The 14362-nt window shown below is 33.9% G+C and overlaps 1 protein-coding gene across 11 annotated transcripts in view; it reads left to right on the top strand.

Moving 5' to 3' along the window:
• The window catches only part of LRP1B (LDL receptor related protein 1B), a 546211-nt gene that overhangs the window by 517101 nt on the left and 14748 nt on the right, over positions 1-14362 (top strand). For 10 of the 11 annotated variants that reach the window (XM_083841828.1, XM_083841833.1, XM_083841832.1 and 7 more), the window contains 2 exons: positions 459-633; positions 1285-1389. In XM_083841828.1, the coding sequence (XP_083697954.1) occupies positions 459-633; positions 1285-1389 (280 nt within the window). Of the gene's footprint in view, positions 1-458; positions 634-1284; positions 1390-3425; positions 6990-14362 lie in introns of those variants that run through there. The other variant, XM_083841837.1, reaches the window with a different exon arrangement.

The raw sequence follows: 14362 nt of genomic DNA on the forward strand, positions 1-14362 counted from the left end.
ACTTCATTAAAATTTTATATGTGGACAAATGAAAATAAAAGTTAATTATTTCAAAATACTGTTCCCATTTCAGTTTAACATAACGCTTTTAATGGTAATATGCATTTATCGGAACATTTTTATTCAGCCAATGTCCCATTAAATATATTAACATTTCTGTGCTTCTCATCAGTAGTCTTTGTATCATGTGTGATGATGCCATGAATGGTTAGACATCCAGAAGGAAAAAAACCTCTTATGAACTTATATTTCTATTTCACTTCACAAGACTATGTTGTTAATATATTGCGTATCTGTTGGGGGGGCTCTTGATTCTTGTAGTTTTCAGTGAGCCACCAGTTTCATTTACCATTTTGTTTTTATTGTACTTTTCAAAAGAAAGAAAAAAAGCTTCCTTTTTTTTTTTATATGACACTCCTTAATGTTTTTTTTGTAATTAGCTTTCATGTTTCTTGCAGATGTTTGCCACCATTATTGTGTGAATTCTGAATCATGTACTATTTCTGATGATGGAAGCGTAGAATGTGTCTGTCCAGTACGATTTGAAGGTCCAAAATGTGAAGTGGACAAGTGTATAAGATGTCATGGGGGACACTGCATAATAAACAAGGACAGTAATGACATAGTATGCAAGTAAGTGTGTGTGTGTGTGTGTGTGTGTTGGGAAAAGAGGGTTATGTTCAAAATTACATATTTGATAGCCATTACACTGCAGTATCTTTTAAATCTGTAAAATCAATTACAGAGCAACTTGCCCCTGAAATGGTCACATCAGAACAGTGCCTTTGAGTGTGCAGGTACCAAGTTTTGGGTGAACTCACTGGCTCCTGCCTTTTTAAACCAACTTTTGGAATACTCCTCACTGGGAGAAGCATAACGTAGCAGGAAACTGAATGTGTCTTCAACTGGAAAAAAAAAAATTGCCATAGAAATATTTAATTAACAGTCTAGTTTTACCACACTATCAAAATGTGTTCTTCCTGCAGTATCTGTGACAATGAAAAAGACATAATGATACTAATGAAAGCATATAAATTAAAATGTGCTGCTGTATTGCTGAGTGATTATTTTATATAATAGTAGTTTATTTTCATAAAAGGAAAGATTAAAAATATTTTGTGTAAAAAGTTCACTGCCTGCGCTAGCTTTTCAAGTTAGAAACCTAGAATTCTTTCAATTCTAATACATATCACAAAATTAGTATTTTAATATATGGATCATTGTAATGGGATTCACTAGATTTACTAATATACTGATGGCAATTTCTTTCTTTAACTATGACAGTTGCACTAATGGAAAGATTGCCTCTACCTGTCAGTTATGTGATGGCTACTGTTACAATGGTGGTACATGTCAGCTGGACCCAGACACAAATATACCTTTCTGTCTGTGAGTATCCTGCATTGTAGAGACCATTAAAATATCTGTGGAGGCCATATTAAAACACTGACAAATACTAAAGTTTTTATATTTCTGATCTCTTTAGGAAATAAAGTATGCCAGTTGCATATTTTGGTACTTTTTCTGACTATTTCTGTAACCCTTGTCTACATTTTTGCAATATGTGTATCAAACAACGAGCTATATATTGTGTGCGTATAGACATAAAGATAAGTGTTTTGAGACTTTTAATAATTTTGGGCCAGATCTAAAGCTCATTTACGCGTTTGTTCTGGAATGGAATTCAAATGTACAAGATGGTTGTCTGCCCCTGCTATTCAAAGGTGGATGAAGTCTTTTCTTCTATAAAGGCGGTCAGAGGTGGTGGTGATACGTTTCTGTAAGGAACCAGATGGCTAGAGAACAGGGAGAATGATATCAGTGTTTATTTCCTTTATGTGTCAGGGGATATGCTCATGTATCTCGTTTCTCTCTTAACCTTTACACTACCCGTAGAAGGTTGGCTGTTCTGTGGTGAGATTGCTCTCCCCTCCTGCAGAAGTACACCAGCATTAAGGAAATAATTCAAGATGCATTTCTTAAGCCCAGACATCCAATACCAAAGAAAATCTAATTCTGTAGACTAGACTGTGAGGTACTCTCCTAAGAGGTAGTAAAGCCTACATTCTAGTCCTTTCTTGAGAGCTATGGTGTATCTTTTTCACCTACTAAATGTTAAATACAGAAGTAGTCATCATAGCAAGAAATTATTGTTTTCCTGCTCTGAGTTGCACTGAGCTACTGAGTCACACTTCTGGATTATTTCTTTTTTTTTACTTTTGCCTAATAAATCATCCAATCTTTTCTGCACTGCAGAAGAGCTTCATTGTGGAATAGTCTTCCACTTCTTAAACCAACCTAGATGTCACAGTGTTCTCCGAGAATATATGAGGTATTAGAAGATAGAATTAGACTTATATATGTAATTTCCAGGGTGACATAAGTAAACTCTTGTCTGCGATCTGGTATTACAATACCTTTGTGAATACAGATGCAGACATTTGTTGATGTGCATGACGTAGGTGTTTTTAGAGAGAGTGTTAGCTGTATTCAGACTTTCAAGGAGGTTACAGAAATGCCTAGCTTTTGTGGCTTGAGCAATGTAAGAGACAGATCAAATGTTCCTCCCTATGAATGCTCAAGCACCTTTGCAAAGGTGCAAAACCATAAGGGTTGAGCTATTGGAAAGAAGTTGATAACAAATGTTTGCAGCTTTGGGGCTAGAGACAGTGGAATGCAACTGCACCATAGTCCTTATTTTGCTTTAAGTACCTATGGATCTTTTATTATTATTGTTATTTTCACCTGGCCCTTTTTACCTGTTATTTGGATCTCCTTAAATATCGTTAGTAGAAGACTAGAGAGACTCATAAATCTCAGCAGAAAGAGAATATAACAGCTGTAATATGTAAGACTAAAATGTGATGGGCAAGTCTAGTAGTCTAGGTGCTTAAACACCTAGAACAGTTATTTTGGAACCTTGTGATTCTTCCTTTCTTTTTCTTAATATAACTGATCTATTCTTTTTCAAATTCATATGGAACACCATAGCATCTCAAGGAAAACAAGTTTCATATGTTAATTTGTTTATGGATTTGCAATATATAAAAGTGGTAGCATATGTCAATACTTAACCATGCTAAGAAGACAGTCATGAACATGCTTAAGACCATTGCACACTGAATCAATCAATACAAATGCATAGAATGTTTGACAATACTACTTTGTTACAAGTCTTAGATTCCTGAACACCTAAGTTTGTATAGCCCCATTATTTTAAAAGTGGTTGATAAGCTTCGATGAGCAAACTTTTCAGTGTAGTCAGATTAGATCTTTCCATGAAAAAAGCTATTAATTTATTTATATCTATGGGTGTGTGCCTGTGTATGTGTGCGTGTCTTGCCATAATTATATGTAATGCATTTAAAATCTGTTCAGCAAAAGGCAGAATATTTATAGAGGTCTATTTTACTGAAATTCTGCAGATGCTCTGTGGGGTTTAAAAGTCAGCGCTGTGACCAGAAAGTGAACCCTTGTGATTACTACTGTCAGAATGAGGGAATTTGCACTTTAACTGCGTTTAATGAACCGAGATGCAAGTAGGTTTAACCTTCCACTTAATGCTGCACATTCTGTGACATCATTTCAGGCCACAGTTCATTGGTTCAAGTCATGCACATTCACATACATTTCACAGTATATACTTAATCCGGGTTCTCGTTTCTGTAATGCACAATGACCCTTTGATAGTTTCACTGATGATTATATTTAAACATATTGTTGGAGTATCTATGTCATTGGAGGAAGAAATAAAAAGCTTTATTTTTTAAAAAATGTATTGAAAATACTGAAAAGGCTGCTTCTTGGCTTTTATTGTTCACATTGAGATATTTTATCAATTTAATCCTACACAGCATACAGTTTAGCAAACAGTGACATTGCACATGTTCTGTAGTCTAAAACTGACTTACTATTCCTTATCTCTGTAGGGAAAGAAGCTGGGGAGCTATTTAGCTACCTTTTCAAGAGTTTAGCCTGTATTCATAGGTCTTTTTGTAAACTATAGAAATATGCTGTAAAATACTAACTATTAAACAGAAGTGTTTGAGCTACGTCATAACTTTGCTGGTAAAAAAAAATGTATAGAATAGACACCCTTGTGTGCTGTATTTTGCTAACAGATTTAAGGTCTATGTATTAAAGGGTAAAATTTAATCCTTATCAGGAAATAAACAGACTTAGTCTTTGAAAATGCTGTAAGTTAGGCATACACAAAGATGCACAATAACAGTTAGATGTACGTTGCTTTACTCAACAGTTGTGATGCAAAAGTTGGAATTTAAATCATGAGCCAAAGACCTAGATTTGGGATAAAATACAAAATCTCCAACGGCTTTAATCTTATCTCATCTGAATGCATGGTTTGTGAAAATGTAAACTGCTGTGGGGATTGATAACATTGTCTGGTAGGTAGCAATGAGACTGACTAGGTATGGTGAATAATTTTATTTTTTATTTTTTAAACAGTACAATCAAAATACTTTGTTGGTGCTTTTCAGGCAATGAAACTGGCTAGAGCTACCATAAATCCATTAGAAAGTACATTAGTCTTCTGACTACCATGTCTTAAAATTTTGAAGAGTATGGAGAGGTAGGTCTGTTGGTCAGCATTCATGTGAAATGATTGCCAGGGCAGTTTCTATTTCTGTGCATCCTACAGATTTAAGAATAAGATAGCCTGAAGCAAAACATGTTGCTGCTTATAAGGTCATGTACTGCAAGTACCATTCCTCTTTTTTTTTTTTTTTTCAATATGTTGGGGATATTATCTGAGCTTTCAAGAAAGTAACTGTCCAAAATTTATTGTGAAATGTTTTAACAGATAAAATAGCATAAAAATACACCATTCAGAATCAGTTCTGAATTTTACATACTCTCTCATAATTTTTAAGAATTATTACTTAAACAGTAAATGTTTACTTTTTATCTAATGTAAGATTTTCACAGAAAAATATGAAGTGTTTTTTTTTTTTTAATATGCATTCCTATAGCCAACAAGGGTTACATTCTGTTTCTACTGGAGTCAAAACTACTTTGGATATTACAGTAGGATTTCAATGAGGTTAATTTAATTAGGAACTTTCTGAGTAGCATCGATGTTTATTTTTTGACATTGTCTGTTCTCATGATCTTTTGGCTTAACTATATTTGCTGACCAAAATGAGAAGCAGTTTAAAACATATATATATATATATATATATAAAATCATATTTGAATCTCTTGGTTAGTCTTTGAGTTGATAACATGAATTTTAACCTCCTTAGAGCTTCTATATGAGGCCAGATGCCAACAATTTCAAGAATTTATGCTAACAGAAAGGTATCACAGGTTCTACAGGCCCCCTAATCCTTTCTTCCTACTTTCTAACTATGTAAGTCAAAGAAGTACGGAGGTGGGTTGTTTGAATAGGAACGATGCTGAAAAGATTCATGCTGCCAAACACATAGACAGATGAAGATACTTCTTTACCTTCAGAAGCCATTGTGAAGCCACTGCCCAGAGCACGCAATGGTCGCTTTGGACTCAGCTGTAGAAAGTAACAAAACAGGCTTCAGAAATCCCCGGATAGGTATTACTTTCCAAGACTGAATGAGACTATTCCTTTTCTTTTGAAAGATATAATTAGGGAAAAGTACAAAACAACAGCTTATAGAAGACAGAGCAGAGAGAAAAAGATTCACTTCTCTGTGTAAAAGTGATATTAGACCCAATTTTCTTCCTTCCTGAAGGTGAAACGCTAGTATCCAAAGGACTATTTAGTTGATGAAGGCTGTGGTTCTTCCCTTTTGAGCAGGTTGTCTTCCAAAGAAAGATGAGGGAGGGATTGCAACATTTTGAACAGAGTGATTAACTTATTTTGTTTACTTACTATTTACTTTTACTGTGACAATATTCCCAAGATTAATTTTATTGGACACTTGTGCTATACAGTAAAGTGAATATGCCAAGCTCAAAATAAATAAATAAATAAGGTAGCAACAGACATTAACAATATAATGATTTTTAGTAAAATTAAACTGTCCTTTCTCTTTCATTTCAGGAGGTTTATTTGAATACAGTTTTAGAAGCTTTTTTGTTAAATGTATTACAAGGTGGAAAGGGGGAAACATGGAAGAAAAGAAGGTACTAGAGAAAGATTGAATTTAAGTTTCTCTTCAGTGTGAGGAAGAGATTCAGATGAATCAGTAATGAGAAGAAGATGAAGTTTAAATGAAGCCTTAGTAGATAATTTACTTCTTCACATTCACAGTATAATCGCAGATAAAGCTATTCTTCCTGTTGTCTCTTCAAAGTGATTGTTGGGTTAGTACGGCCACTGTCTGTGTCTAGGAGTTAAGAGAGTCTTCTAAATTGTTTCTGGCTTAAAAGAAAGGGAAGAGAGGCAAATAGTTGTTTGATGGAGTTAAAGACAGTTACAGTGATCGAGGAAGAGTAGTTCCATATGTCTCAGTCCTTCTTGCCAACCTCAAATTTCACTGTTTTTTTTCCAATATCTTGTGTCTTTGTGGCACAAATTAGTTTCTAACTGGAGCTTGTTTATAATTTTACTGACCTTATACTATCAAGTAAAAGACTTCAGGAAGGAATGAAAATATCCCAGAGACATTGTGCCATGGAACAGGATTCTCAAAGACTTTTTCTGTAAGTTCTGCTCCATTGATAGAGAAGATAATTTACCCCTCCAATTTGCATTTCTGGTCACACTGTGGATGACATCTGCTTGGTCTCTGAGAGACAATTAAGAGCTAACATTTTTCTTAACTAGTCACAGGTGGATGATTTTTGGAGGGAAGAAATTGGAGAGAGAGAGTTTTATTTTAATTCAGTTAGAACTCTTCTGCCTCTTGCAGCCAGATCAGTTGAGAATGCATACTTTGTATGTAATAAAGCCCTTATTATCATTCAGTAAAAACAAGAGAAAATAAGATTTATCCATTCTAAACGGCAATCCTAGCCATAATCATACAGAGGAACCGTATATGTTTATAAACTTTACTATACATACACTTTTGTTATGTTACATGTTTTACATGTTTTAGTTGTTATGTTTACATGCTTATGTTACAGTATAAAAACGTGGTTTTTTTGTTTTTACTTAAACATTTATTTTTTTTATACTATACATATATATACTATATATGTTTATAAACTTTACATACATAAACTTACATAAGCCTGTAAGAATTTAGTCTCCTTTAAACAACCTTTGCTGTTAGGGTTAATTTTTTAAAAAAACTTTGTATCAATTTTTTTAAAACTTTTAATCCAGCAAATATCAGGCGCACATTGGAAACAGAAGTTGTACTTTCTACCTAACCAGCTTATGAATGATTTAAGGCTTCACTTTGACTGTGTATCAACCACCAAAAAAGGAAGAATTTGTGAAGCTGGTCTTCAGTTTCAATAAATACTCTGTCAAGTTCTGAAAGATGCAGGGTACACTGTGATTTGTCTTTGTATGTAAGACACCTACAGATCTAGATTATTAAGTCTTTGCATTGTTTTTAGGAATATAAAAAGCATTATTTTTTTCCTGTATAATTTTCTGTTTTCCTTTCTGCTCAACAAAGGTTGAAAGAATTTGACATCAAAATGATAAAATTTGACCTTTTCTGAAAATTGTACCACTGAGGGAGTCCTCAGACAGTATGATCTTATGTGTAGTTACTGTCTTTTTAGCATTCATGTATTAAGTTTGTTAAAAGTATCTTCAGTACTACTCTGTAATGATCTTGAGGGAATGGGACGTGTAACACTAGAAGCGTATGAGATATGTCTGAATTGCTTCAGTAACTTCATCAGCCCATTGAAAGCAGAATGAACATGAGATCAGATTCAGATGGGAAATAGTCAAGAAATGTTTTTTCAATTTATTTTACAAACTGTCTGTTCTAGCTGTTCTATCAGTCAGTCTTTTGTTTTAATAATTATTTTTATTTACATCTCTATTTCCTTCCCACTAATTATCTATCTCCTAACTATACACCATGAAAGAGAAGCAAGGTTTAGTGAGAGAATATGTCTTGTATTACACCAGTGAAGAGAGTTGGAAAAAATTTAAAAGCTTTCAAATATACAGGCTCAACCCTAATTGTAACGTAAGCAGTACTCTATCAATTTCTTTAGTAGAAATGGCTATAATAGATACTGATTTAGTAGAATATTACACTCTCTTACATTTGTTTATTTAATACCTTTACCGTATCTATAGTTTGCTATAACTCTGTATTATTATTAGCATCTGCACAAAAATGTGATAAAATTGTAACACCCTTGCACCAGGCATTATGGAAACATAACAAAGGATAGTTCTTGCTCTAAGAAGTTTACAGTCAAAACTGATAAAAGACACAAATTGTGTTGGTCCTTATCAAAATCCCACTGAATTTAAAGAGAGTTTATAAATGCTTTAATGGGCTTTTGAGCAACCCTGCATCAGTTTGGATGAGAAGTTCAATGTGACACAAGTAAGATTATATTATTTTGCTGGTTAACTAAAAGGGTAGTCATTTCTTCCTTCTTAGGCTATTGTCTGTGTATCTAAACTTCAGAGCCTCTGTTTCCTAGCTGTCATCTGTAAGAAAGAAAGTTCAGAAGACAATACACAACATTGAATTAGTTGTCCATGGTTAGAAGTGTTGATTGTTCAGAGGCTTTCAGGTTTTGTGTGTTGTATTTCTAAACTAGAAGACTGTTTTTTTCTGTAATGTAGAAGTCACCCTAGATACTTTAATTGCTTGCAGTAAGCAGATGCATGGCTTTGAGAGCAAATTGAGTAGAGAAATCAGTGGCCTTTCAAATTAATTAAAAGGCACGTATGATACAGGAGCTTGAAGGAAAGCGTGACTTTAGTAGCAAAAGAAACTGAAAAGTGAAGGGTGGACCACGTTTAAATTACTTCCTTTCTAAAATTAGGATTTTGGCTGAGTAATATGTTAGAAACAATACAGAACACATAGGGAGAGAAAAGAAATCAATTTCTTATGTGTGAGAACAAGAAGCTTGAACTTGAAGTGATTATATGAAGATATCAGAATAAATAATTCCTCCAGGAATGTAATAAAATGTAAATAAATTGTGAGCTTTATTTTCAGTAGCTTGGAGAGAGAAAATTTGTGTGCATGCATGCATGGGTGTGTGCACACACGCATGTGTACACATGTACATGTTATTGCAAATCTGAAAAAAAAGACTGAGTTCCTCCAGATAGAGTACTTTCCCTCAAACTCATATACCTGTGATGCTGTACCTCTCTCCTGACATTTTTCTCGTTAAAAATCTTTAAATGTGAACAGTTAGTATGTAAATATACGTATGCAGTGTATGTATGTAGAGACACTATAAGTGTATGCAAACTCATAAGTAAATGTAAAACTATGGCAGGAGTCTGATCAAAAAAAGGTTAAGGTAGACCCATAGTCTGGTTCTGGACAGGAAGGAAATCTTATGAAATCCTCTGACTGGCATTTTCTGAAGGTTGAATAGAAGAAAAGCTACTGCAGCATAGAACAATCACAGCATTGAGAAGACAGCCTAAGAGTAGAAGGCAATTGCAATCATGACAGGCAGTATAAATCACAGAACAGAAAAATATATCAAGTATCTTGTAATAAATGTTTTCCATATGCTTTCCTAGGTTATATTTAATGAGCTACACAATTATAATTACAACAGGAATTTCACTGTATTGTGCTAGTTGAGACCTTTCTTTTTCAACTAAAAAACGTCTGTTATAAATGTCTTGAATTTGAACATAATCAGCAGGTTGTAACTTTATATTGTGGAAGATCTTTCATTCAGTTTGTATTGTAAACTAGCGTTAGTTAAAGAACTAAGTGCAAACAGATGTTTGAGGAGTAGTTGGCAAAGGAAAAAAGTGACAAGACCTTGGAAAACAGGAATATGTACATTCTTCATTGACCATTTAGCAGCTAGGCTGTAATGCAAGTATCCTTTATAAGTTTAAAATTGTTCAGATAAAACTTGCATAGCAACTGCTGCCATACATCACTACTTTACCTCTGTGAGAAGGAGAGAGAAACATGGTTTGTCATATACCTATTGATCCAGTCAATTCTCATTCTTTTTAATATTTTTACCACCTCAGTCTATTCTTTTTCTTTTACTTGGTTGCTCAGTGTAATTTCAGCCGAAGTAGTAGTCATCTAGACATGCTTAATTTTTATATATTTACTCTGTTAATAATATTAAAATATTATATACTCTATGTTAATAATATTAAAATATTATAATAGTATATGTATTGTATACAAATTCCTAACAGCATGGAGTTCACAATTACACTTATTTTTTTACTTTGGAGTCATAGAGGCTAAGATGCATCTCAAGGCTTTTTCCTTAGCAGTGAACACCATGCACTAGTTGTGAATGATGATTTCTGTGTATTAATGTCATGCAAAAATTAAATTAATGTTAAAAGTCACAGTTTTTATTGTATGTTTTTACCAAAATTCTTTGCATTCCTCAAAAGTAATTTTCTGTTGGAAAAGTTGCCTGCTTTTGGGTGATGCAGTTTTTCTGTTCTTATTTTTTTGGACAGCAAGGTAACCTGTACTTCCTTTTCAAGTCATGTTGTAAGGTTTCAATCCCTTAGCTTCTACAGCAAATTCCTTTACTTTGGAGTTTGTCTGTGGGTATAACTCTGTACTATCAGCTCCCTGTGTGAAGACTGCTTCTATTAAGTATTGCTATTATTTATTTATTTATTTTATAAGGAATAGTTCAGTGACTTAGTATAGGGCAAAGATTTTTTCATACTATGTCTTTCTACAGAGTTTTAGGGAAAAAGTGAAATATTTCAACTTCTGTCTTTTGGTGCGATTTAATACAAATAGTAAATAACTATAATCCAGATGTTCTGTGTTCTCATCTTACAAAGAATTATAACACTAATGAGAAGACATTTTCTAGTAGAATTTTAATGTGTCCTCAAAATAGCAGGGCTGGATACTTTCCTTTGAATGTTTTTACTATTTTTAATACATTGCTATCTATGGCTTGACTAAAAAGAAAAGTTAGAAATTTACTTCACTATATTACTTACTGTAATGAAGAAATAACATTTTTAGGTAAGAAACATTTTCAATTCCCCTTCAACCTCTGTATTGTAATGACTGTTTCACAGATTCTGTTGTACTTCTGGTCTATCTTTCAGTGCTGCTTTCTGACTTTTTTTGTTACACACTGGTGTATTGAGTTGGAAAGCAGCTCTTTACGACAGCACTTTTAACTGCATATTATGCCTTCTATATTATATTTTATGACAGTGCCTGTGGCACACGCATATACACACACACACACACAAAAAAAAAAAAAAGGAAAAATCCACACTGCCTCCAATTTAGCCTTTTTACTAGCTTTTTCTATTTGTTCAGACATTTCATAGTCAAATGGTTCCTTTTGGTCAAGTGCCTGTATAATTGAGTTTAGAGTGTTTCAGTGCACTGACCTGTAAGGGTTATAGAAAAATAGAGAAAAGAGACATTTTCTCTCATGAATAGATTCTGTAACAACAGCATGATCATTCTCTGAAATGTAAATGTCTTAATTCTGAATGTTTCTCATTATAAGTCAGATGTCTTTACAATTCCAGTTTAGAGTTTTTAAAACATTTCTCTTCTGCAATACTAATTCCTTTGCATAAATAATTCCTATTGCACAGGCAGTCTGTATCTCACAATGTGTGTTTCCTGAGCAGTCACCTCTTTCTAAATGTAGAACTAAATTGTAAGAGAGAGAGCCGTAGCTAGTTTCATTAATGACCTTGGCAGCAGGCCATGTACAACCTTTTGTTTATTACATTCACTTTCGGGATTTATATTGGCATTCTCTAGGATGCTGTTGCTCTTTGATCTGTTCACTGACTCTGTTGGGGACTGGAGATTTGCACCTGTAGCACCTTGCACCACTCAACTGACTCCAACCTGTCCTTCACTGTCAAGATCCCCATCTGTTTCCATCTTTATTTGTTTGTGTAGCTCAGATTAGGCTTTATCACTGTCTTTCTGTGCAGTTCTTGATAGTATGTATGTCTTCACTGAAACCGGTGGCTTTATGCAATGAAATCAATGGCTTTCTGCTTCATCAATGCCCTTTTTTTTTTTTTTTTTTTGGCCCATGCTGCAAATGTTGCAAATGTCATATCTTTGGCCATAAAACTCTTGGCAGTGCTACAGAACAAAAGCTCCTGGTATCAAATGATTTGGAAAAGTACAAAATGATGTGCATCCAATTAAACCAGAAGTCAGTTCCCATGCTAGATACTGAACAGTCTGAGTTTAAATGTTCTAATATCAGAAAAATGTCTGTTGTTAAGAACAACTTATGTCTACTGTATCTGAACACTAGTAAAACTAATTTAGACCTACTAATCTTTCCCACATTCCTACAGCAACTGTTGTCCATGTCCTAACCCCAGCATTATTCATGTGCCTGCTCAGGGCTAATTTTCAGTGTCAAATTTCCTTGCAAACACTTTTCCCTTGGACTTTATTTCATTTTCTGTTCTGTCTGCCCAAGAAGATTCTTTATTACCTTCCTAGACCATAAAAGGGCAAGCATTTTACCTCTAAGTACAGAAGAAAATCATTGCCATCCTGTCAGCTTCCGTCCCATTGAAGGATATTGGTGACAGCAAACCTTTGGAAAAGGAAAGTGAAGTGGCAACTAGCTATCATGTTTTTATGAGACATCAATCGAATTCCTCAGAACTGTTTCAATATTGCTGACTTTTTGCAATTAAAATGCCAAGAACTACTAATCCTCCTACCTTAATTTGTTCCTCTCTTTTCTACATATAGAGCTGCAGGTTTTCTTTCTCCACCAGCTGTCATGGTGTCATATCTAAGATTTTGTACAGTATGCACAATTTTCTGATAAGCTTATACTTGGCATACTTCAGTGGTGAATCTTTTACTAGTCTCACTATGTTATATTCTTTTAAGTGTTTTTAGGTAGGTTTACAGCAGTGATTCTCTTATACAGTAGAATTGTTTAAAACTTTCAATATAAGGATTTAGGTATAAAGTCAATGCATGTCTAACTCTGGTAATTTATTTTCCATAGTATAGCATTAAGTGGAACTTGCCTCTCATAACAAGTTTTAATCACCTGAACTGAAACCTCAAGAGCAACGATGCAAAACCTCCAGTAAAAAATATAGATTTCTTTCATGGTTGTTGCATACCAACAGTTTGGTTCTCTATAGAATATACTAAATATAAAGATTTAAGGTGTTTGTCTATAAGAATGGAGATACTTTCTTTGCAGCCCTGCGTTAAATGGTAAACTTTTGAAAAAATAGTTCCTTAAGTAGTATCTTAATAAGGTAGGCCATCAGTGTAATCACTTCCATTTGATATAATTGATAAAAAAGGGTCTATATATAAAAAAAAAAAAAAAAAGGAACAAATACATCTTTTAAAATACTAAAACTGTGTTTTGTTTGGCTTGGAAAGGGCTAAAATGGTGGTAATCAGGAGTGAACATGTCAGTTGGTTTCAGTTTTAAAATATATTATTGTGAACCATATTTTCTGTAATTAATTAGCAATTGGGGAGGTTCCTTGGCTGTGAGGAAATGGAAGGCTGCATTTAAATTTAAATAAATAAAAGAACTGACTAAGTTATAACACAAGTAATCTATGTAGGAAAATTTTGAACCAGCTATCAATTAATAAACATGTTTCTAAATAGCATCTGTGCATTACTTATGTCTGTAGAATTTAAGTATGTGCATAATAAATCCTACAAAAAAAAACCAAAACAATAAAAAAAAAAAAGAAAGAAATTAGAAACCTTCCAGAGAATGTTCAAACTTAATATGAAACCCAGTAAAGGGTTTTGTCTGAATGTTGGATTGTGCTGGAAAAGGGTTAAGAGGAAAGGGAAGAATTAGCCTTCTTTCCCATGTGATCTGCAAAGACAAAAGAGAGTCAGAGGCGTCACCAGCAAAGCTAGCTGGGACTAATTCCACAATATTTATCTGGAAAGTTTTGTACCTTTCCAAACCTTTTTGTATCATAGAACAATGTTGCTCATTAAGCATGTCCAGCCCTAAACTCTGCAATTCATTTAATCCTTAGAAAGGCACTAGATAATAGCTGTTCTTAGAACTGCATGCAAAGTAATGCTCTATTGCATTTACCTAAAGATAACCCGTATTGAAACTCATAAATAATTCAAAAATACGGTGAAAAATATGAGTCACTGCACAATATGCAACAGAGGCAGATGAAAAGTGACTACTTCCTGCCGTTTCCACAAGGAGAGTTTCAGGTTCTGTAGCAAACTTAATCATATTTACGGCAGGATGAATAAGCAACTGGATTTCATTCAGGTAT

Source organism: Anser anser (assembly GCF_964211835.1).
Source record: "Anser anser genome assembly, chromosome: 6".
Classification (NCBI taxonomy): domain Eukaryota; kingdom Metazoa; phylum Chordata; class Aves; order Anseriformes; family Anatidae; genus Anser; species Anser anser.